Source organism: Mytilus californianus, unplaced genomic scaffold (assembly GCF_021869535.1).
Source record: "Mytilus californianus isolate M0D057914Y unplaced genomic scaffold, xbMytCali1.0.p SCAF_3, whole genome shotgun sequence".
Taxonomy (NCBI): Eukaryota; Metazoa; Mollusca; class Bivalvia; order Mytilida; family Mytilidae; genus Mytilus; species Mytilus californianus.
The window spans coordinates 61,613,286-61,640,050 of NW_026262679.1; the positions used below are offsets into that span (position 1 = coordinate 61,613,286).

Sequence of the window (26,765 nt, forward strand, 5' to 3'; positions counted from 1 at the left end):
ACTGAGTGAAAGGAAAAACTAAAATGTAGATAAAGATTACCTGTACAATATTTTTCTAAAACTTCAAGATAACCTTTGTAATTCATTAGCAATCCTTGTTCAAAATCTTGCAGTGCTTTTGTTTCCTTTTTCATCTGTTGAAAAAAGGCAAAAATTATTTTTTCTTTGCACAAAATATAATACATATAAACACAGAAGACACCTACAAAAAATTTTAAACTATGAAAAAGTTAGCTTCCTACTAGTATATTATAAACATGTTGATCATATTTGCATAAACTTTCTAAAAACAGTAAACTTTTTAACTCATTCATTTGCTTTACTCATATTTCATGAAAACATTCTATGAAAGTTTTGGAAGAAAATAAAATACCAAAAAAAAACACTAATTTATATAGTTTGACTATTATACAGATTTTTAAAAGGTAATAATGAAGAAAAGGTGAAGACTTCCATCAGAAGAAAATTTTCTAGAAGCAAATTTACTATAGAACCTATCACAAATTCTTTTTTATATGATCTTATCTTTAATATTGCAGTTAACGTATTAATGGTTAAATTAAAGAAATTTTAGAGAGCAAGCTTGCATACCTCACACCCCCATATAAATTATGATATAAGACAGTAAAATAGTCTTGCGCAAATCTATTTTGATTAACTATGACCTTGAACTTAGACCAAGTGACTTGATTTCAATAAGGATCTTTCTCTTAATACTCTTATTATATATAATCTGATGTTCAGTGGTTGTCGTTTGTTGATGTGGTTCATAAGTGTTTCTCGTTTCTCTTTTTTTATATAGATTAGACCGTTGGTTTTCCCATTTGAATGGTTTTACACTAGTAATTTTTGGGGCCCTTTATAGCTTGCTGTTCGGTGTGAGCCAAGGCTCCGTGTTGAAGACCGTACTTTGACCTATAATGGTTTACTTTTATAAATTTTGACTTGGATGGAGAGTTGTCTCATTGGCACTCATACCATATCTTCTTATATCTACATATCAAAGTTAGGTTGTAATCCAAAAACAAGAGAGCACATGCTGACAGGTCTTGCCTGCTTTACTTATGATTGAATTTATGTTCAAAGTCAGGGTCAGATGAATGCTGCCAGACAGACATGCACACCTAATAATAATAATACCATACACCAAATTTAGAAAGCCTATTGCTTATAGTATTCCAGAAACAGAATTAATTATGAAAATATGAAAATGGAATATTGAGCTATGAACCAAAAAAAGAGATCAAGGTCAGATGAACCCTGACAGACAACACGTACACCATGCAATCATTTGATACAGTAAATACAGTTGACCCATCATTACCTATTGCTCATAGTATCAGAGAAACAGACATAACCGTGAAAACTTGATATTGATTAATGAACCATGAAATTGAACATTAAATACAGAAGATCTATAACTTATAGTATCTGAGAAACAGAACAAAACACAAAATCTTAACATTGACCAATGAACCATGAAAATGAGGTCAAGGTCAGATGAAACCTGCCAGTCAGACATGTACACCTTACAATCTATCCATACACCTAATATAGTTGAACTATTGTTGTAGTATCAGAGATACGGACTTGACCACCAAAAACTTAACCTTGATCACTGATCCATGAAATGAGGTCTTGGTCAGGTGAACCCTGTCTGAAGAACATGTTGACCTTGTCGATCCCATTTTACCTGGTATACCAAAAAATATTTTTATAGTTATCCTATCATAAGTGAGTATTTTACATGACAAAATTACTAAACTTTTTTTTTCAAGCAAAAGCTGAACCATGAAAAAATGTGGTCAAAGACAAGGGACATATGACAGATGGAAACTTCATAACATAAGGCATCTGCATACAAGCTTAAGGTATGAAGCATCCGGGTCTTCTACCTTCTTAAACAAAAAACTTTATACAAAGAGTTCACCCCGCTGCCAGATAGTTATCCCTATGTATCTGTGACTTTCGTGGCAGGTGAGACAAAAAGTATTCCAGTAAGCATCCATAAGCAAAAGTGACTGACGGACAAGTCAAAATCTATAAGCCTCTGTTACTTTGTAGCATGGTTTATAGTTTTAATATATTACATTGAACATTCTTATGACTTAGATAAGACAAAATGACAAAAAGTAAGAGTACTCTATATTATGTAAAAAAAACAACTAATCATACCACATTTCCTTATTTTTATATAATTTTTTTTTTAAAATGGTGACGACAGGAGAAAAGTGTAGATTTTTTTCTCCAAAGAGGGAGATTTCAATTCCCAGCCAGGAGATTGGTATATATTCAGAGGGAGTATTGAGTTCCCTGTCAGGATATTGGTATATTATATACAGAGGGAGATTTACAAATTTTTGGAAGATATTGTGATACTCCCACAAATTTCCAGAGGGATGACACATATTAGTTGTATTGTTGGCTTAACTATCATAGATGTGGTGGAAAATACCAGCATATAAATTTTAACACACTGTACGTATAAATAGACTCAAAATCGTCTAATTTTCAAAGTTAAATTATGAGACTTACCAAATATTTTAATTTTGAAATTAACTACATGTACTGACAAAAATAGCTAGCCTAGTAAAATAGTCCTGAAAAAAATGTTTTTTACCTTCTGTTCTTTTTCTTTTTCTGTAAGAAGACGTATTCTATAGCCAGGAATGATATCTTTAAATATCTCCATCAGCGATAGCATCACAAGTTTTTTTACTGTTATGTATGCATCTGATTCACATTCTTCTAACATCAGTCTTAACTCTCGTAATTTCTTCATCTGAAAATGAATACAATGTATATTGAAAAGAAGTGCTTAGGTTTGGTTGAAACCCTTTTCATAGTTTGCTCACCTGGTTTTAGCTAGGCTGAACGTTTGCAATCACTTTGTGTCCGTCGTCTGTCGTAAAATTATTATTCAAAGTTTTTCCCCAAACTAGTGATATTTTATTACACAAAGGAGTTCATTACTCTGAGAGAAAATTATGGAATAGTATACTATCGCCTTCACTAACAACGATTAGGTCTTTTTTGTTTGTGAATCACATCTAATTAACGTCATTTTCTTCAAATTATTTCATGACAGTTTGTTTCAAAGGCACAGGAAATCAGGATGCCCCGAGTAAACCACCGACCTTAAACTAGTCACTGACAACCTTTATCACATACAAGGTTTTTGCATCATTCCTTTACATCTGCGACACCAGTAAGCTATTTATCAGTTCCCTTCTTTCTTGCCAATTGTTATAAGTCATTTGTAGCCTACCAATAGGAGGGATAACTATTCTGTAATTCTGTAATTGGATCATTTCCGGATCTGATCGATGTACACGATCTAGCTCGGTTTTCAACGCCAAATGTTTGATCTAAGTAATATGTCAAACAGAGTTACAGGGGTCTTATCAGTAAATGTTAACTACATTTCTGCATGTGAGGAGACTATTAAAATGTCAACCGTAATAAGCGGAAAATGGGAAACTAAAAAAATGATAAGCAGGATTTGGGAATTGGACAAAACAACAAGCGGGATCAGGGATCAGACCCCCCTCCCCATGAGACCCCCTTTATAATTTAAGCATAAATGTACCATAAATCAGGCTGTTAGTTTTCTTGTTTGAACTGTTTTACATTTGTCATTTCTGGGCCTTTTATAGATGACTATGCGGTATGGGCTTTGCTCATTGTTGAAGGCCGTACGGTGACCTGTTTTTATTGGTACTAATATTGATTTTGTTATCAGTAAATTAAAAGCAAACTAAATATTATTGTTATATATATATACACATTCATGGATCTACAACCTGTTGATACCTGTATCTTGGCATTGCACAAGATCATGTTTTTCTCTGACTGTTTATGACGTCTTTACACTAAATCCATTGGATGTTGCATGTGTACGGATTGATAATTTAGTCTTAGATGCATGATTTTTTCTATAAGTTGTTAGTGGCTTTGAACTAGCGGTCAGTAACTGCGAGTACTCTCAGATCTAGTGTCTTTTTGTTGTTTAGATGTACAAGTACCCGGCCACATCCACTTGTATTTGTAGTATTTGTATTTTTATCCATCTGATGAGTTAAGCCTCTTTCAACTGATTTTTATAGTTCGTTCTAATGTTGTACTGTTACACCACTGTCCCAGGTTAGGGGGAGGGTTGGGATCCCGCTAACATGTTTAACCCCGCCACATTCTGTATGTATGTGCCTGTCCCAAGTCAGGAGCCTGTAATTCAGTGGTTGTCATTTGTTTATGTGTTGCATATTTGTTTTTCGTTCATTTTTGTACATAAATTAGGCTGTTAGTTTTCTCGTTTGAATTGTTTTACATTGTCATTTCGGGGCCTTTTATCGTTGACTGTGCAGTATGGGCTTTGCTCATTGTTGAAGGCCGTACAGTGACCTATAGTTGTTAATTTCTATGTCATTTGGTCTCTTGTGGAGAGTTGTCTCATTGGCAATCATACCACATCTTCTTTTTTATATATAGTTGTAAATTTCTGTGTCATTTGGTCTCTTGAGGAGAGTTGCCTCATTGGCAATCATACCACATCTTCTTTTTATATTTACAAGTAATCTTAACATATCTTACATTTTCTTCAGGGTTTTCTATCACATCACTCGCAAGTAAGGCAATCTTCTTTTTCCTTTCTTGCAGGTTGTGTTTTCTTTGTATAAGAAGCTGAATATTTGATAATTGTGGCAAGGGTTTTGGTTCCTGGTTTATAATGGTATCTCTTTCTAACATGTCTGCACTTGTATTACAGGTTTCTTCATTTGGTTCTGAAAAGTAAAAGCATATAAACAAAGATTACATTTAGTTTTTTCAAATTATAGTTTTGCCAAAATACTGGATGCTGAAGCATTATGTTGCTCACCTGTTTTTAAATTGCCTACAGGAATGCAGTTTAAGATCAGCAACAATCACATGTTTTCTTCCACTTGGGGTCATAATTGTATCATTACCATAAGATTTGGATAAATTCATGTCATTGTTTCATTCTTTTTTTTTACCTGAACTTTTTTTTTATTTTAAAAGTAAAAATTTAACATCTATTTATAATAGATCTTTAGCTGAAGTTTGTCTATTTCTTACAAAATAAATAAATATTTTTCAAATAAGGGAAAAAAAATACAATAATTTAATTAAGTTAAACACAATCTTCAATAAATTTTCTCTCCCATAGCTAATCATTGGGACTTTTAGTTAAAATGCTACTTGAGTTAACCTAAAAATTATTTACTTCAAACTGTTTTATATCTTGTCTCTGTAATGATGTGACACATTTAACTATAGTTGTTATCACCAGAGAAAACCAAAGAAATCATCATAATGAGTTACTCCAATGATATTAATGCCTGGGATCCCTGTTTTATGACATTATAATGCGCTCTCCTCAGAATGTGGTAAAATAGGTAAAATTTTAATGATTGTCAAACTTGGCATTGAAGTTTAGATTAACAACTGATAGCATAACTAAGTTAGCAGTAAATGCAATGGTAGTGAAAATGGTTAAACAGTTATACAATGGTAGCTTAGTTGGCTGAACTTAGTTGGCTAAAAGATCACAAAATGGTAGCTGGATAAACAATCATTCAATAGTAGCATAGCTGGATAAACAATCAAACAATTGTAGCATAGTTGGATAAATAATCAGACAATTGTAGCATAGCTGTATAAATGACTAACGGTAATGTAGCAGACAAAGAAGCTAAGGCACTGGTTTCAATATGGTTGTAGAGAATTTTGTTATTGACTTTACTAGAACAACAAATAAAAGATTGACTTAGCAAACAGGAAGTAAGTATCCAGGTTGCACTTTGTAAATACAGCTGTTTCTCAAACCACGCCTCTTTTGGGGAGATATATAATATTCATAGATATGTTAATTTGTTAACGTACTGGTTCCCATTTATGATCTCTGTGTTTCATCTCATAGAGACATCACTTGGGAATGTAACCAGTATAGAAAAACATGGTAGCGCCTAAATTTTAATTCTTAGGAGGTCCAAAAATGGAGGTAAGGGTAGTATAGAATTTTAGTATAAGTTTAAACTCTTAGAAGTTCAGGGCATATAAATGTTGAAAATATGCCACACAGCCCTATATTTTGACCTTTGAAAAAAATAGTAGTGCATATAAACTTTCCGTTCTAGGATATTATTTTTCATGAAACTTCATAGTAAAAGTGTCACAGTTTTAGCCGCAAAGGGAGTTCCTATGGGAAATTGCATTGTCTATATTTACAGAATTGCAACCTCCAACAACTCATCACTCTCAAGCTACTGACCAAATATGAATTCATTCCATTTTATAACAGTTTTTGAGAAAAGTGTGATAAAAAAATTTGTTGGACAAGGTGATTGCAATTTGTCCCCAACTCCTAGAGTAAGATATTTAGGATTATAGATTATTAGGTAATAAAGTGGGAACATTTAACACCAGTGCAAACAGGAGCTGTGAACTTGTTCAGTCTTGGGACCTTCCCTGGCCAAAGAATGAAGGTGTACTCTAACTTATCATTCCAAGAGACCTTAAAAACAGTATTTACACACAATTACAATAAAGTTATGTAAAAGAATTCTTAGCAATGTTTATATTGTTGTGTGTATTGCAATAGGATGGGTTTTTCCAATTTTAAATTGTTAATTAGAATTATTTGTATGTAGTTTTACCTGAAATCGAAAAAATTAATCTCTTTTTTGCATTGGTCGTTCAACAATCACAAAAAATAAATGCATGCAAAAATTTCTGAATATACAGTATATGTAATGTTCATTAAATGGTTATGCATACACCTTGTCTTACAGTGAAAGTGGAAGTGGAAATGATTGTTGAAAAAAACAAATATGTAGCAATAAAAAATGGGCCATTCGTTTTTCTGGTTACCTTGTAAATTATAAATCAAATTTTATAGTCGACTTCCAGGAAATAATCTTCCAACAAACTGAAGGATCGCTACTAACTTAAACAAGAGGAAGAAGAATTACAACACCCTTTATCTGATGGCCCATTTTTTATTGTTACATATTTTTTTTTATTGTGATAGGTTTTTTTAACACATACAAATATTTTATTGAAAAATGATGATGCATAGTTTCCTTTCAATTGTTCTCAAGTAGTTTCTGAGAAGATGATTTTTGAGCCAATGAAATAAAAAAATTGTAATTGTTTTTGTTCAGGAAGTGATAGAATAAGTAGCCTTCTGTCTGACTGAATGTCAATTGAATATGAATTGTACCTTCAATCATCTGAGGAATAATTCCTTTCTTTGTCTTTATTGGTAGCAAGGCTTTCATATTCTGCTGACTTTCTCCAGCAAACAATTTCCTTGGCTCTTGCTCATAAATCTCTCCAGATTCAAAATCTGTTCTTTTTCTTTTAGAAACACTTTTCTCCCCATTTGAAAATCTAAAAAGAGATGAGCATACAGATATTTGTTTATTCCATTACATTTATACATTCATTCTTTTGGTACTTAATTAAAGCATAAACTGACTGCCTCATTAACAGGAAATTCTTCAAGGAATTTCTGGTCTTTTTCTGATAATGTGCAGCCTGTTATCATTTAGTTGGTTGATTTATGTCAATTCCTTTGATAAGCATATTTTTAGAATAAATTTATGAATTCATAAAAGGTAATACATTATACATACAGACAATGTAAGATTATTTCACTTTTGCCTTTATAAGTATGAGTAGGTTCAAGACCAGGGCTCTAGGTTATAAAACTTTACTTAGTACCTTGAGTACAAAATTGGTGTTTGAAACACCAAATCCAGTATATTGATTGGTTGAATTATGCGTCTGAGTAAGAAAATCATTTACATAATCGCAATCATAAATCAGTCATAAAACTTTGCTCAGTACTCACTACTCAGTGTACTAAATTTGTGGTTAAAACATCATATCCAGCATTTTGATTGGTTTATTTCTGAGTCTGAGTGCGATTATCAGAGTACGATAATGGTGCTCAGAAGTTATATGATTATAAGCCCTGATCCTCAATCAGCTATATAGTGGATACTTGCTTACAGCTATCAATTTAAAATTATATGTTTGTACATGTATTTCTTTACATACTCATAGATGGTTAGGCAGCATCTAAAAGTTATAGTACATAAAACACCTAAGGACCATTTGAACAACATTTAGACCATATGCATATATATAGTAGATGTTCTGACCATTAAGTGTATCTTGATCTATCCAAATCTCCTTCCATTTTTAAAGGCTATTTGACCCTCACTTTACCCACTATTAACATCCTTGTGAATACAGTCAAGGAATGTCACCTAACTTTGCACATATTCTTTTTGGAATGGCTTTATGAAAGTTTTTTTACTTCTGTTCCAATTGATGTAGCTGTCATATTACTGGTGTTAACAATACTGAAACCAATATTTTTTGATGAATTTGCATTTTGCAACAAATATAAAAGTAAGAAGATGTGGTATGATTGCCAATAAGACAACTCTCCACCAGAGACCAAATGATGTAGAAGTTAACAACTATAGGTCACCATTTGGCCTTCAACAATGAGCAAAATCCATACCCCATAATAAGCTATAAAAGGCCCTGAAATGACAAATGCAAAACATTCAAACGGGAAAAACTAATGGTCTGATTTATGTACAAAACCATAACTGAAATAAATGGGGAATGTGTCCATGGGACACAGATGATGCCCCTGCTTGCATATAACGTTATAAAGTGACATAACTCAAGAACTGTAAAAGTGACGATACCCAAATTTGTACTTGATCTGAGTTTTGTGGTAATTAGCATTGTTTATAAGTTTCATAACATTTCGTTGAAGCAAACTTATGTTAGAGAACGGAAACGAAAATATCAGCAATTTTTTCATTTGTTAAGTTAAACCCTGCCACATTCTGTATGTATGTGCCTGTCCCAAGTCAGGAGCCAGTAATTCAGTGGTTGTCGTTTGTTTATGTGTTACATATTTGTTTTTCGTTCATTTTTTGTACATAAATTAGTCCATTAGTTTTCCCATTTGAATTGTTTTACATTGTCATTCCGGGGCCTTTTATAGATGACTGTGCGGTATGGGCTTTGCTCATTGTTGAAGGCCGTACAGTGACCCTTAGTTGTCAATTTCTGTGTCATTTGGTCTCTTGTGGAGAGTTGTCTCATTGGCAATCATACCACATCTTCTTTTTTATAATTAGAGAACAGAAACGAATACTTCAGCAATTTTTCCATCTCTAAAGGGGCACAACTCTAGAACGGTAAAAGTGTCGCCAACAAAATTCAAACTTGATCTGTGTTTTGTGGTAATAAGCATTGTGTATAAACTTCATAATATTTGGTTGAGGCAAACTAAAGTAAGAGAACAGAAACGAAAAATTCAGCAATTTTTCCATTTGTAAAGGGGCATAACTCTAGATCGTTAGAAGTGACACCACCAAAATTCAAACTTGATCTGTGTTTTGTGGTAATAAGCATTGTGTATAAGTTTCATAACATTTAGTTGAGGCAAACTAAAGTAAGAGAACAGAAACAAAAAATTCAGCAATTTTTCCATTTGTAAAGGGGCATAACTCTAGAAAGGTAAAAGTGACGCCACCAAAATTCAAATTTGATCTCTGTTTTGTGGTAATAAGCATTGTGTATAAGTTTCAAAACATTTGTGTCAGGCAAATTTAAGTTAGAGAACGGAATTTAATTTTGGGATGTACGTACGGACATACATACAGATGGACAAGGGTAACTCTTAATGCCCCCTCTGCTACGGCGGGGGCATAAAAATGGGAAATATGTCCATGGGATACAGATGATGCCCCGGCTTGCATATCATATGAAGTTATAAAGGGACATAACTGAAGAACGATAAAAGTGACGCTACCCAATTTTGTACTTAATCTGAGTTTTGTGTATAAGTTTCATAACATTTGGTTGAGAAGGGGCAAAACTCTAGAACAGTAAAGTGACGCCACCAAAATTCAAACTTGATCTGTATTTTGTGGTAATAACCATTGTGTATAAATTTCATAACATTTGGTTCAGGTAAACTTAAATTGGAGAACGGAAACACTGAATTTTTCCAATTGTAAAGGGGCATAACTCTGGAACTGTTAAAGTGACACCAAAATTCAAACTTGATCTGTATTATGTGGTAATAAGCATTGTGTATAAGTTTCATAACATTTGGTTGAGGCAAACTAAAGTTAGAGAACGGAAACTAAAAAATGAGCAATTTTTCCATTTATAAAGGGGTATAACTCTAGAACGGTTAAAGTGACACCACAAAAATTCAAACTTGATCTGTGTTTTGTGGTAATAAGCATTGTGTATAAGTTTCAAAACATTTTGTAGAGGCAAACTAAAGTAAGAGAACGAAAACCAACTTTGGGACAGACGGATGGACGGACGTACAGACGGACATGGGTAAAACTTAATGCCCCGGCTGATACGGAGGGGCATAAAATCAAGTATGATATAAACCACTGAATTACAAGCTCCAGACTTGCGACAGGCACATACATATACAGAAAGTGGTGGGGTTAAACATGTTTGACTGAGGGCGCCAAACCCACCACTTAAATTGGTACAGTGGTGTAACAGTACAACAACATAACAAACTATAATAAAATGCTCCGCAGGGCGCAGCTTGATACGACCACAGAGGTCGAACCCTGAACAGTTGGGGCAAGTATGGACACAACATTCAAGCTTGATACAGCTCTGAATTTGGATTGTGATTAAATATTTGACACAGCATTGGTTTCTGACACAGAATGAATGTGGTCTAAGAACTTAAAAATTTTAAATTGGACATTCACCTTTTATGGTCCAATATCCAAAATCTAAATACATGGTTAGATTCAGCATATCAAAGAACCCCAAGAATTCAATTTTTGATGAAATCAAACAAAGTTTAATTTTGGACCCTTTTGACCTCAATGTGGACAAAGTTGATAACGGGGCCCAAAAATCAAAAATCTAAATACATGGTTAGATTCAGCATATCAAAGAACCCCATATATTCAATTTTTGTTGAAATCAAACAAAGTTTAATTTTGGACCCCGATTTGGACCAACTTGAAAACTGGGCCCATAATCAAAAATCTAAATACATGTTTAGATTCATCATATCAAAGAACCCTAAGAATTCAATTTTTGTATGGACACAACATTCAAGCTTGATACAGCTCTGAATTTGGATTGTGATTAATTATTTGACACAGCATTGGTTTCTGACACAGAATGAATGTGGTTTAAGAACTTAAAAATTTTAAATTGGACATTCACCTATTATGGTCCAATATCCAAAATCTAAATACATGGTTATATTCAGCATATCAAAGAACCCCAAGAATTCAATTTTTGATGAAATCAAACAAAGTTTAATTTTGGACCCTTTTGACCTCAATGTGGACAAAGTTGATAACGGGGCCCAAAAATCAAAAATCTAAATACATGGTTAGATTCAGCATATCAAAGAACCCCATATATTCAATTTTTGTTGAAATCAAACAAAGTTTAATTTTGGACCCCGATTTGGACCAACTTGAAAACTGGGTCCATAATCAAAAATCTAAATACATGTTTCGATTCAGCATATCAAAGAACCTAAGAATTCAATTTTTGTTAAAATCAAACTAAGTTTAATTTTGGACCCTTTGAACCTTAATGTAGACCAATTTGAAAACGAAACCAAAAATTAAGAATCTAAATACACGGTTAGATTCGGCATATCAAAGAACCCCAATAATTCAATTTTTGATGAAATCAAACAAAGTTTATTTTTGGACCCTTTGGACCTCAATGTGGACCAATTTAAAAATGGGGCCCAAAATCCAAAAACTTAATACACGGTTAGATTCAGCATATTAAAGAACCCCAAGAATTCAAGAATAAAAAAAACCCCATTGAAATTGGTCAAGAAATAAGCAATTTATACAAAGTATCTTCTTTTGCACAATACTGTGCAATTGAATATTTCTTGCTATTGCGCAATACTGTACAATTGACAATTTCTTGCTATTGCGCAATATTGTGCTATTGGATATTTCTTGCTATTGCGCAATACTGTGCAATTGAAGATTTTTTGCTATTGCGCAATACTGTGCAATTGAAAATCTCTTGCTATTGAACAAAACTTATTATATAATAATTTACACATCCTGTTTGGTGTGTATCTCCTACCATATCATTATTATTTGCTTTTAAATATAAATCAGAAATAACCAACTTAAAATGGATAATTTTAAAAGAAAAAAAAATGAAAAAAAGAAAAAAAATGAAAAAAAAAAAAATCCCCCCCCCAAATTTTTTGAACCCCCTTATGATTCATCACCCCAAACTCAATCCCAGCCTTCCCTTTGTGGTAAGGTACCTTGCAGTACAATTTCAGAGAGATCCATACACTTGAACACAAGTTATTGTCTGGAAACTAGAAAAATGTGTTTTTTGGCCCCTTTTTGGCCCCAAATTCCTAAACGTTTAGGGCAATTACCCCCAAACTCAAACCCAGCTTTCCCTTTGTGATATGTAACCTTGTAGTACAATTTCAGAAAGATCCATACACTTACACACAAGTTATTGTCCTGAAACTAGAAAAATGCTTGTTTTTTGCCCCTTTTTGGCCCCTAATTCCTAAAATATTGAGGCAATTACCCCCATCATCAATCCCAGCATTCCCTTTGTGGTATGGTACCTTGCAGTACAATTTCAGAGAGATCCATACACCTGAACACAAGTAATTGTCTGGAAATAGAAAAATGCTTATTTTTGGCCCCCAATTCCTAAACGTTTCAGGCAATTACCCCCAAACTCAAATCCAGCTTCTCCTTTGTGATATGGAACCTTGTAGTACCATTTCAGAAATATCCAAACACTTAAACACAAGTTATTGTCATGAAACTAGAAAAATGCTTGTTTTTTGCCCCTTTTTTGGCCCCTAATTCCTAAAATTTTGAGGCAATTACCCCCAAAATCAATCCCAGCATTCCCTTTGTGATATGGAACCTTGTGGTACAATGTCAGAGAGATCCATACACTTACACACAAGTTATTGTCTGGAAGTAACAAAAATGCTTATTTTTGGCCCCTAATTCCTTAACTGTTGGTACCATAACCCCCAAAATCAATCCCAACCTTCCTTTTGTGGAATTGAACCTTATGGTAAAATTTCATAGAGATCCATTCACTTAAACTTAAGTTATAGTGCGAAAACTAATGTGTCTTCGGACGACGACGACGACAACGCCAACGTCATACCAATATACGACCGCAAAATTTTTGTGGTCGTATAAAAATCAGTTGAAAAGGGCTACTTCAGTTCAATTTTCTTGCACTTTAAACATTATCCCTGAACTACAAAATCAAAGTGATATCATTATTTGAACTTCTATTATCAATTACCATTTTTGATTTTTCACTAATTAATATCTTGATATTTTCTAAAGTGAAATAAAAATATTTATATCTCATCTATGCTTCACACAAAACTTTCTTAAACCAGAAATTGAAGTAAACTAATCCATGATTAATGGACCAAAAAAGCAACTAATACGTAATTATTAGACCAAAAAAATCAATGTCAAAATCAGTTTTTTGGATAAGTTCATATGTTGACGTAGTATATCATATATTTTCATTGTGAAATCATATGTGTTTCCTGTTAAATAATCTTAAACTTGAAACCGAACCAAGAGCTAGAGATTATCCAAGCAGGCTTAGTATATCCTCCAGATTGTATTCCTAAAAATATGATTTATTACCAATTTGTACATTGTCCCTTTGATCTTACAGTCTAATATTTTTATATATCATGGACCATGTGGACAGGACCTGATAATCAAAATTACTTTCGTAATTTAACCTAATTTATTAATTTGGCATATTTTGCTGCTCTCTGATGACAAAATCATCTTCTGAGAATATAGATTGATTACGGGACGGGTATGAAATATTCGAGTTACCAGTAATAGGCGATGTCCAAGAACGCAAATCGCTGTATGTCACAAATTTCAGTGATTAGAAAACCGTGGATTTTTTTTATTTATACGATGACTTTGTGTCATGAAATTTGGACTGTGAATGATATTCAAAGCGCAAGAATTGTGGAACACATTAGTACTAAAACATGACTGCCATATAGAAATTGACACAAGCACGAACTTGTGCAATTTATTACGGTATATTGACTACAAAAAGTCGGCCAACATACAAAATGTATCATAGCATTAGCAAGCCTTTAGATTTATCCCAAGGCTGTCGTTTTTTGTTGAAAAACAGCAAAAACTCTCTGATCGCAGTCCCTCAATAGAGTCATTAAACAATTTCTTCTTTTCGGTGAAGTTCATGTTTTACATTTGCACCTTGCATAAGAATCTTAAAAGCTTCAACACAGTTTATGTTTTCATTTCTCTCTGTATTCATAATACTTGTGTTGCATACCAATGCATATGCTTCATTTTATGGGCACTACAAACCATAGCTTCATATATAGAAAGCAAAATAAATTTGATGTAGGTAGTCTATAAAAGAGCATTTCTCAACGTTTTTACTATTCTATACTGAATACAGGTTTCTAAAGTGGCAGTTACAAATGTACATGTAGGACAGTGGTTGCCAATCAGAATTATTTATTAAAGAATTTGAAAAATTATGTAGAACTACTTATATTTATATATATACTTAAAAAATTATATGAAATAAGCTTATTATTACCCTTGCATATGAAGAACACATTACAAAAGTGTTTCGGAGGAAATAAAAATTAAAAAATAAAATCCTCCCACCCACCCCATTTTTTTCAAAAATCTGGATGAAAATCTACTAATTAATTTTAGTTGGCCTAATATTCAAGCAAACAGAACCTAATTAAAAATGAACTCTGCAGCACAAACTTAAAGTCGTAAGTAAAGCCCAACCAAGGCTCTCCCTTAGTCTATTGTGCATTTTAATGTAGAATCCAATTAGAGTGTTATAAGAGAAATGTGTCACCTGTGCTCAATCTAAGTATAATGAAACTAGCAATCACACCCAAAAAGATAAAAAGTTTTGGACAAAATCAAAATTATGGCACCTGTTGAAATTCTCTTTTTCTTCAACCAAAGATGTAAGGCAAAATGAACTACTACTTACATGTTCTGTAAATTCTGAAATTATTGCGTGCATTTATTAATGCGATTGATGAAGAATGGACAAAAATGTGCAATCAATTATTGCGATTTCAGGGAAGTCTGCATACAGGTATCAGATATCAGAATGCAAGTTCTAATTATTGCGATACTTACTCAGTCACACTATTCTCATAAAAAAAAACTCACAAAAATTTCTGAAACAAGCATTCTGTGAGTATTGCATGGCAATACATAGTCCCCCACCGGTTAAAAATTCATTGTAATGGAACGAAATTCTAACTTGATCTATAACTTGTCATGGTGTCAACTAGATAAAAATATCAAGTCAAAATCTTCAAGCATGACGAAAAAAACTGTTGAAAACTGACTATCTAAGTGAATTTTCTATGTCCAAAAACCATGACTCTGCACAAAATCATCAGACCAGAACAAAATTCCAACTTGATCTGTAACTTGTCATGATAAATAGATATAAGAAGATGTGGTATGAGTGCCAATGAGACAACTCTCCATCCAAGTCAAAATTTATAAAAGTAAACCGTTTTAGGTCAAAGTACAGTCTTCAACACGGAGCCTTGGCTCACATTGAACAGCAAGCTATAAAGGGCACCAAAAATTACTAGTGTAAAAACATTCAAACAGGGAAAAAAAAGGTCTAATCTATATAAAAAACGAGAAACACTTATGAACCACATCAACAAACGACAACTACTGAACATAAGATTCCTGACTTAGGTGCAAACAATTGCAGCAGGTTTAAACGTCTTAATGGTACCAAACCTTCACCCTATCTGAAACAATAGTGTAACAACACAACAGAAAGACACACTATAAAATATCAATTGAAATGAAACTATATACTTATTATCAAATCAATATCTTCAAGAATGACAAACAAACTTCCACTAAATTCTTCAATTTACCAAAGACAAGGAAAAAAATCCCAAAATGTCATTTTGTCTTTTAATTTTTTTTAAAAATGAGTAATTTCCCTTTGAACAGAACTCTACTAATTAATAAGTATTTCATCAAAATTTAATTCTAGGGAAAGGGCTTTAACTGAACAAAGAGAAAAGCTTAAATTGTGAAAATTGAACTTGACCTGTAACTTGTCATGATAAAACAATAAACCAAATATCAAACCAATATCTTCAAGCACGAAGAAAAAAAAGTCTGAAAAACTGATTTGCCGGACTGACAGATGGACTGAGGGACAGACAGACTAATTACAATATATGTAATTGTATTTCATTTGAAAAATTGACCACTTGTGAGTTTATTCAAGTATCTATGAAATATTTTTTGCAGTAGATTTTTTTACATATAATGTTACATCATATTCAAAATACAAGTAAACAGTGCAGTACCTTTTCTGTGCAGCACTGACAAAACTGGTTTGCCCTGGAGTTCCATAAAATTCTTCATCTTCTGGATTTAACTGGTCTTCTTCTCCACTATAATGTTCTACTTGACTATGTAATTTTCCTGAATTTTGATGTAATTTTTCTTCATTCTGGCTTTGCTGATCTTTATCCTTCTTTTTTCTTTTCTTCAATTTTCCTTGTTTTGCTAATCGATTATGGTTTTTATTTGCTAATTTTGACTGACTTGTCTTTGAGGTTTTTGACCTAGATTTTTTCTGAAAAAGATTTTTTAAATGTCAAAATTCAGTTCATTAATACATATATCACATAAATATAAAAATCTACTGGAACATAAAACATATTCACCAAAGCATATATTTAGCAAGATGATCCACCATCCCTTTTTGCACTAAAAAAATCATGTGAAAATGTGGTCTAAGGGGTGACGTGTCCTTAACAAGTTGAGCAACACAAGCATAAAAATTATGTTAAAATGTAATCTGCTTTGCAGTTGATGAAGGCTAGCAAGATGAACTCTGTGCTATTGCTCATTTATGATACTCTGCTATAATTATTGTCAGTCGGATTTATGAGAAATGGATGTTAAAAGGCATCACACAGTACTGTATATCATGCTCACATGAAGTTTGATATCGATTTTCAGGAAGCTCTCATTGATAAATATTGAGAAAAACACGAAGATACATGGCTATTATGTGTAAGATAAGAAAATATAAGTGTTACCTTCATAGGAAGTTGATGTGTGATGAATGTGTAAACATATCCACAGTATACATCAAGCATGATCATATGAACTTTGAAGGTTGCTACTAAATTTCAGGAAGCTTTAATTTGTAGACATGTGTAAAATGAGACGAAAATTTAATAGGATGGATAATGGGATAGAGTAAAATTAGTAGGCTTTCCCTTCCTTTTGAGTGGGGTTATAATATCACAGACAGCTTTTCTGTCCAATGTAAGTATTATCTTTTTTCTTACATTTGTGTTTCTGTTCTGACATTGCTGACATGCTAAAGTCATTTTATCCTCAGCACTTAGTCATTTCACAGCAAACTTGTTGATTTTAGACTATTTTACCCCAAGTAGTTACAACGTACATGTAAAAAAATGATACTTTTCTCAACATGCTCAACACTGTGAATAAACTTGCAGAATGTTAGGGAAAAACGACAAAAAGACAATCAGCAGTCAACAAAACACAACATAGAATACTAAAGCAACACAAACCCGAACAAAATTTGGGGATGACCTTAGGTGCATCTGGAAGGGTAAAGCAGATCCTGTTCCACATGTGGCACCTGTCTTGTTGATCATGTACTGGTAAGTACAAATTTGGTGATGTCATTTCCAAGAAAATAAAATGCTTCGCTGGGGCGCAGCTTGATACGACAGCAGAGGTCGAACCCTGAACAGTTGGGGCAAGTATGGACACAACATTCAAGCTTGATACAGCTCTGAATTTGGATTGTTATTAAATATTTGACACAGCATAGGTTTCTGACACAGAAAGAATGTGGTCTAAGAACTTGAATTTTTTTTAATTTACCTATTATGGTCCAATGTCCAAAATCAAAATACATGGTTAGATTCAGCATATCAAAGAACCCCATGTATTCAATTTTTGTTAAAATCAAACAAAGTTTAATTTTGGACCCCAACTTGGACAAACTTGAAAACTGGGCCCATAATCAAAAATTTAAACACATGTTTAGATTCAGCATATCAAAGAACCACAAGAATTCAATTTTTGCTAAAATCAAACTAAGTTTAATTTTGGACCCTTTGGACCTTAATGTAGACCAATTTAAAAACAGGACTTAAAATTAAAAATCTAAATACACAGTTAAATTTGGAATATCAAAGAACTCCAATAATTCAATTTTTGATGAAATCAAACAAAGTTTAATTTTGGACCCTTTTGACCTCAATATGAACCAATTTGATAGCGGGGCCCACAAATAAAAAATCTAAATTCATGGTTAGATTCAGCATATCAAAGAACCCCATATATTCAATTTTTGTTGAAATCAAACAATTTTAATTTTGGACCACAATTTGGACCAACTTGAAAACTAGGCCCATAATCAAAAATCTAAACACATGTTTAGATTCAGCATATCAAAGAACCCCAAGAATTCAATTTTTGTTAAAATCAAACTAAGTTTAATTTTGGACCCTTTGGACCTCAATGAAGACCAATTTAAAAAACAGGACCCAAAATTAAAAATCTAAATACACGGTCAGATTTGGCATATCAAAAAACCCCAATAATTCAATTTTTGATGAAATCAAACAAAGTTTAATTTTGGACCCTTTTGACCTCAATATGAACCAATTTGATAACGGGGTCCACAAATAAAAAATCTAAATACATGGTTAGATTCAGCATATCAAAGAATCCCATTTATTCAATTTTTGTTGAAATCAAACAAAGTTTAATTTTGGACCCCAATTTGGACCAACTTGAAATCTAGGCCAAAAATCAAAAATCTAAATACATGTTTAGATTCGGCATAACAAATAAATAAATGTGATCAAAGATTTTACAAATCTAATGCGCCATACTGTGCAATTAAAGATTACTTCTTGAAATTTTTCAATATTTGAAATTTGAAAAAAAAATAATATTTGAAGAATAATTCTTCTTAATTTCTGAAATCTGAAATGAGAAAAAATTGACCCCCAACAATTTCTTTTTATCCCCCCCCCTTTTTTCCCCCAAAAAATTCTTTCCCTCAAGATATGGTCATAATCTCAATTCAAATTTCCAATGGAGTTGGCAACCATAATTACCCATTTAAATTTACCATAGTGCTAACTTAATCTATTTTATAATAGAATTAAAAATATAGTGTCAAATCTTTCATATGGATTTTTTTGTAAAAAAAAAAGATGCAACATTTGCAGATATTTTTACTGGTCTTCCTTTATAAATATGCATTTCTTTAAACATAATTTAAAAGCAGTGTAAGGGAAGTAACCAAAACGTTGTATTTGGATTACCTCCCTTACACTGTTTTAAATTATCTTTATTGTTCATTAACCATTACTTTATACATAATTTAAAAGCAGTGTAAGGGAGATAATTTCAATGATGTATTTGATTTATCTCCCTTACACTGCTTTAAATTATGTTTTGTACTAAAGTATTTGTCCATTAACCAGGACAACCTTGTTTTTCTCCCTTTTTTGCCCCTAATTCCTAAACGGTTTGAGCCATAACCCCCCAAAGCAAATCCTAACCATCCCTTTGTGGTATGGAAACTTGTGGTATAATTTCAGAAAGATCTATACACTGTCACCATAACCCCCAAAATCAATCCCAACCTTCCTTTTGTGGTATTGAACCTTATGGTAAAATTTCATAGAGATCCATTCACTTAAACTAAAGTTATTTTACGAAAACCAATGTGTCTTGGGACGACGGCGACGCCATTGTCATACCAGTATACAACCGCAAAAAATTTTTGCGGTCGTATAATAAAAGTTAAAGAAGACGTGTGTTTGTTTATTCAGAAACGAATTATATATTTGGTTCCGGTTAATCAATTGTAAAAGGACCTTCTAGAGCCTTAATACTAACGCACAAAAATGTCAATCATTAATACAAAGCAACTTTAATAAAATGCTCCGCTGGGCGCAGCTTGATACGACTGCAGAGGTCGAACCCTGAACAATTGGGGCAAGTATGGACACAACATTCAAGCTTGATACAGCTCTGAATTTGGATTGTGATAAAGTATATGACACAGCATAAGTTTCTGACACAGAATGAATGTGGTCTAAGAACTTAAAAAAATTTAATTTACCTATTCAAACCATATAATTATTATTTGCTTTTATATATAAATCAGAAATAACCAATTTAAAATGGAAAATTTTAAAGAAAAAAAAAAGGAAAAAAAAATCCCTCACCCAAATTTTTTGAACCCCCTTATGATTCATCAACCACCAAACTCAATCCCAACCTTCCCTTTGTGGTATGGTACCCTGCAGTACAATTTCAGAGAGATCCATACACTTGAACACACGTTATTGTCTGGAAACTAGAAGAATGCTTATTTTTGGCCCCTTATTCCTTAATGTTTTGGGCAATTACACCCAAACTCAATTCCAGCTTTCCCTTTGTGATATGGAACCTTGTAGTACAATTTCAGAAAGATCCATACACTTACACACAAGTTATTATCATGAAACTAGAAAAATGCTTGTTTTTTGCCCCTTTTTTGGCCCCTAATTCCTAAAATTTTGAGACAATTACCCCTAAAATCAATCCCAGCATTCCCTTTGTGATATGGAAACTTGTGGTATAATGTCAGAGAGATCCATACACTAACACACAAGTTATGTCTGGAAGATACAAAAATGCTTATTTTTGGCCCCTATTTCCTGAACTGTTGGTACCATAACCCCCAAAATCAATCCCAACCTTCCTTCTGTGGTATTGAACCTTATGGTAAAATTTCATAGAGATCCATTCACTTAAACTTAAGTTAGAGTGCAAAAACCAATGTGTCTTCGGACGACGACAACGTCATACCAATATACAATCACAAAACTTTTTTGCGGTCGTATAAAAACCTAAATGTATTTTCCCACGGTCGCTCAGAGAGGTCACCTGAGTTTGCGGGTACATGATATTATTTCCCGCCATATAAAAATCTTGTACTGTGGATAAAATTGATGTCAGCTATTTTTAGCATTTAATATTGTGCAATGTTGTGAGCGAAGTCAAATTCTAGTTCAACCACACACTGTTGATCACTGAGATATGTATCATGGAATTGTCTTCCAACGGCAAATTAATTTCTTTTAAAATATTTTAAGATCACTGTCCAAAATACAACACACAAGTTTACATTCATTGTGTGTAAATAAATATTATGCAAAGACGAGTTAATGCAACTGTGGAAGTACATGTATTCCTGTTGAAGCCGAAATGTATTATTATCCTAAAGTAATGCCAACAAATCTTAAAAAGAAAATGCCGTAGACTTATTAAGCATAACGAATGGTGAATAATATTTTCTTTTTTACTTGCATATACAAAACTTTGAGACACGTAATTTTCTTTAAACTGCTCACATTTATTCAGCTTTGAAGTAGAATTTCGCGTTTTTTTCCACATTTTCTACAAAATTTTATAAACCTTTTTCGGTAATGTCCGTTTTTTTAAACAAGCAAGTCCATATAGGTAAAGATATTTTTAGATTAGCAAGCAAGAAATACGAAAATATTTTAACTTATTTTTAACACAAAAATTAAACTTAACCAATATAAAAAGACATTTAAAATTATACACTTGTTTGACACTTAAACTGGAACAGTAGACCGGAAATATATTTGTTTATTACATCAGGTAATCCAATTACCCTATCAGTCGTGTGCCGGCATAGATTAAAGTAGGATTAAGGCAATTAATTCCTCGGTGTTGGGAGTGAGCTCGCTATCACAATTAACATTTACAAGATTTAGGGAGATATTACTCCTAAATTCCTCCCAACATTTTGGGAGGAATATCGGAGTTTCTCGGATTCACACCCAAATTTTCCGTGGTGTAGGGTGTGGGAGAGCTGGTCCGTTTGAATGGTACTGTATATATGCATTTCTTTAAACATAATTTGAAAGCAGTGTAAGGGAGGTAATCAAAACATTGTGTGTTTGGATTACCTCCCTTACACTGCTTTTAAATTGTCTTAAGTAATTGCCCATTAACAATTTCTTTACACATAATTTTAAAGCAGTGTAAGGGAGGTAATTCAAATGATGTATTGAATTACCTCCCTTACACTGCTTTAAATTATGTTTTGTACTAAAGTTATTGTCCATTAACCAGGACACCCTTGTTTTTCCCCCTTTTTTACCCCTAATTCCTAAACGGTTTGAGCCATAACCCCACAAAGCAAATCCTAACCATCCCTTTATGGGTTGGACATTGTGGTATAATTTCAGAGAGATCCATACACCATTCCACAAGTTATTGTCTGGAAACAAGAAATGCTTATTTGGGCCCCTTTTTGGCCCCTAATTCCATAACCCCCAAAATCAATCCTAACCTTCCTTTTGTGGTTATAAACCTTGTGTTTAAATTTCATAGATTTCTATTTAATTATACTAAAGTTATTGTCCGGAAACCAACTGTCTTCGGACGACGATGACAACGTGATACCAATATACAAAAAATTTTTTGCGGTCATATAAAAATTACTTGATATTTAGAAGAAAATAAAAATTTTGCAATTTTTCCATTTATAAAGGGGCATAACTCTAGAACGGTTTAAGTGACGCCACCAAAATTCAAACTTGATCTGTGTTTTGTGGTAATAAGCATTGTGTATAAGTTTCATAACATTTGGTTGAGGCAAACTTAAGTTAGAGAACAGAAACTAAAATTTTTAAATTTTTCCATTTATAAAGGGGCATAACTCTAGAACGGTTAAAGTGACACAACCAAAATTCTAACTTTATCTGTGATTTGTGGTAATAAGCATTGTGTATAAGTTTCATTAATTTGGTTGAGGCAAACTCAAGTTAGAGAATGGAAACCAATTTTGGGAAGTACGTACAGACGGACAAGGGTAAAACTTAATGCCCCCACCGTTACGGTGGGGGCATAAAAATGAAAAGCATAAGCATATGTATAATAAGTCTCACTATACAAATCCTTGAATAGCCTTAAACTATTTGTACAGTTATGAGCCAAGATACAATTTAGCATTGATTAATAAAACATGCGAGATCCAAAAGGTATTTGGCACTTCTTTTGTGCACCTAAAAAGCAATGCAAATGTTCTTTGTCATGCAAAGTCCACTTTCACAACACATCCTTAGACAATCAGTCTCAGTGATCCAGTATTAAAGGTTATGACTGGAGTAATTGATTGAAATGAGGCAGTTGCAAAATCAAGGCCACATTCAAAAGAATGTCTGTTTCCCCTTCCCCGGGTCTACTCTTTGAAAACAGACCAGGCAGGCAGGTACTTTTTTTTTTTTTTTTTTCCCCAAATGGATGTCATGGATGGTTTGACTTGTACACTTGCCACTTATCAGCTGTTTGTGCTCAATTTTAGTGTACTTATTTAGATTATCAATCCTTTTGCTTTCAAGCACTATTCAAAACATGCACATTTAGTGCATAAAACTAATGTAGCATTTAATAAAGTGTATACTTACTATTTTCTGATTTGACAGTTATTAAAGCTTTTATTACTATTAAACATGTTGATACAGTAGACTCCGGCAAATCGGATACCCAAAATGTCAGCAAAAAACATCCCATACATGATATATTCAATTGGACGATATATGTATATTCATTGAATATTCTGCAATAATGAGTTGACCTAATCCTGAGATGTTAAAAGACCTGACCACTGCTATATATAAACGGGTTGGAGTGATTTTTATCAAGTACATCACTGCAATGTTTGTGTAAAAAACTTATCTGACAGCCCTACTATTGCCTATAGTTGCTTACATCCACTTCATTTGAATTTTTGGCGGAGAAGTCTTATTGGCAATCATTCCACATCTCCTTATTTTTATATGTAATGCTCATATTTGTTTTTCAGTTTTTTAACCCTATATTTGTTTTCAAATAAATCAAATGTCCTGAAATATTTATGTGAATAAATATCTATCATCCATAGTTTGTGTCTTTATTTGTTTTATAAATGAAGTTATATATTTATATTTGTATTCACAGTGTTCTCTCCAGGATTTGTAAATAGCACCGAAAAATTAGATATTTGCATCGATAATAATATGCATCGTGTTGCAACTCTTTTTCATCTATACTCCTTAAGGTTAGTTATCATAGGGTTCTTTCTTTTTTGATTATCTTTTATCCATTGGAGTTTTTCTTTTCTTTTGTGGACACTATTGCAGTGAAAGAAATTATATTCTCCATTCAGTCATAAGCATGAAGAGAATTGTCAATTTTTATTTCTACATGTACTTACAACACTAGTCTGGTTTCAACGAACTTGTCTAGCTGAAAATGTCTGGACGACGAGGGAGATTTTTAGACTTTGACTACACATGAGGGTTTTCCTCGGTAGGTCTGGACGACGAGGGTGGTTTTTAATGTTCTTAACTACCCATGAGGGTCTTGCATGGTCAGTTATAATAGGTCTGGTAAGTTGATACATTGAATGAATACAAATACTGGTTTGATTTTATTGGGAGTATTGAAGTTATAACCTTACATTCCATTTTATAGTTTATGGCAATTATTTGTTTACTTATAAATATTCCTAAGAGTAAATATATTTTTAACATGAGAATTTCAAAATAAGCAAAAATAGGAGGAGTAACTCTTTTGGGATTTATAATTAAAACGTTGTTTTTGCTGTTTAAAAAATACTCATCATACCTTTTGGCAAAATTACAAAACCTTTTCAAAAGTACCAAAAACAGTGATTGTCCAAAGTAAGTGTGGCTGGTGTATAAAACTTATTAAATCAACTGCCACACTGGAGGTAAACCAGCGGTTAAAATGAAAGTTGTTTGTTGTAAAAGAGAAGGAAGACTCATTAAAAGAGATAGGATATATGATATACTAGCTTGGAAACATTGCTTTATAGATAATAAAAATATGCATAATTGTCAATTATAATTATTTAATGGACCAACAGTTAATCTTTTATCAAGTATAAACAATTTTTCGGCATGTGTACAACTATCGCCGTATCGGCATTGTAAATGTCCAAATTAAAATTTCCGATTGCATCACTGGTCTACGCTTGGGTAGTGAGTGAAGCCATAAAATTGTTGTCAGGAGTCATAAATTATCCCCTTATTAATTAAATCACAAAAGAAACAAGTTACAAGTTCTAATTGATTGATTAAATCCCATCTGCAACAGGTAACCCTCATCAGGTAAATCAATCACCTGTTGTAACTATCAATGTGCTGGTTGAATATCACCTGTAATTTTTATACCATACAAATATACAATTTAACAAGTCACAATTTTACCGAAAATTATAGTACCACAAAACCGAAATATAGGACCACGCGAGGAATGATAGAAGTTATAATCAAAATTAAATAGCGTCCATGACATGTGGTGAAGCACACGTTACATGAAATTTCAAAAATTTCAACCAAAATGAATTTTTATTAGATCTGCAAACTACACCTTTTCATAAAATTGAATTTGAAGAAAACCCCTCTGACTGTCTACAATTGTTTTATGATATGTTGAACAAGGCTTTAGATAAACATGCTCCTGTTGTTAAAAAGAGAGTTAAAAGGGACAGACAGCCTGAATGGTATAACAGTGAAATCATTTACGCTAGGAATATGAGAGATAAATATAATGCACTTGGTTTATGGAGTGAGTATAGATTTTGAAGAAATAAAACTAAACAAATTATAGATAACTCAAAAAAGAATTATTATAAAAGACTCCCATGACCCTAAAACTTTATGGAAATGTCTTCACAGTCTGAACCCAAAAGTTAAAAATACACCATATGAGTTAGCCACAGAAGATAACAATACAACTAAAAGTAAAAAATCAATAGCAGAAACTTTTAATAACTTTTTCACTTCCTGTGCTGAAAAATTAAGACAACAAGGAAGTTATACACCTGTAAACAAAGCAGATCTCAGTAATCTTGGTAAATTTGTTAAAAATAAATTTCATAAACATGATAAATTTTCTATACCGTAAATTGGGTTTGTTTTGGTTGTAGTTTTATTTTGGTTTATTTGGTGCCTCCAATGAAAGTGCCAAAATTATACACACGAAAATAAGGCAAAGGTTTAACACTAAAATTTGAAACGCCAAAATCGGGGACCGGTACGACGATATCGTAATGTTAATTGTTGGGGAAAATATCTTAGGCTAATATATCTTCCGCATATTTTCTATAATTCTATACATAGCCAAATCTGCAAATAAATACCAGGTATAATTTGACAACAACACTATATAATTTTTACTTAATTGTCAATTTTCTGAAATTGTTAAGAAAACATAAACTGAATTTGTATTCACACATGTCATAAATATGGCAGGCTATTGCTGATTAGACGCCGTTATTGGTAATATAGAATATCAAAACTCTTTGTAAATCTTTATCTTCAATTAATTAACATGTACTGCCAGAGGCATAAGGATTAAAATTTAAATCCTTGATCGTCAATCATTAACATGTTCTGCAATATAGATAATGATTAAAATCTATTTCATATGATATTTGTCAAAAATAAATAATCTATTTAAAATCATTTTCTGTTAGCTTTCAACCCCGAGATA

At 32.7% G+C, this 26,765-nt stretch overlaps 1 protein-coding gene and 1 long non-coding RNA gene across 2 annotated transcripts in view; one reads left to right on the plus strand and one right to left on the minus strand.

Annotated features, from left to right (window-relative positions):
• The window catches only part of LOC127734945 (nucleolar complex protein 3 homolog), a 74,237-nt gene that overhangs the window by 44,615 nt on the left and 2,857 nt on the right, over nt 1-26,765 (minus strand). The window contains exons 2-6 of the mRNA XM_052244994.1: nt 16,481-16,752; nt 7,241-7,410; nt 4,591-4,781; nt 2,621-2,782; nt 41-134 (exon numbers count right to left, since the gene is read on the minus strand). Of these exons, the coding sequence (XP_052100954.1) occupies nt 41-134; nt 2,621-2,782; nt 4,591-4,781; nt 7,241-7,410; nt 16,481-16,752 (889 nt within the window). The remainder of the gene's footprint in view (nt 1-40; nt 135-2,620; nt 2,783-4,590; nt 4,782-7,240; nt 7,411-16,480; nt 16,753-26,765) is intronic.
• On the plus strand, nt 10,609-18,546 carry LOC127734961 (uncharacterized). Its single transcript, XR_007997890.1, has 2 exons — nt 10,609-10,743; nt 17,992-18,546. It is a non-coding gene; the product is annotated as an uncharacterized LOC127734961 (long non-coding RNA).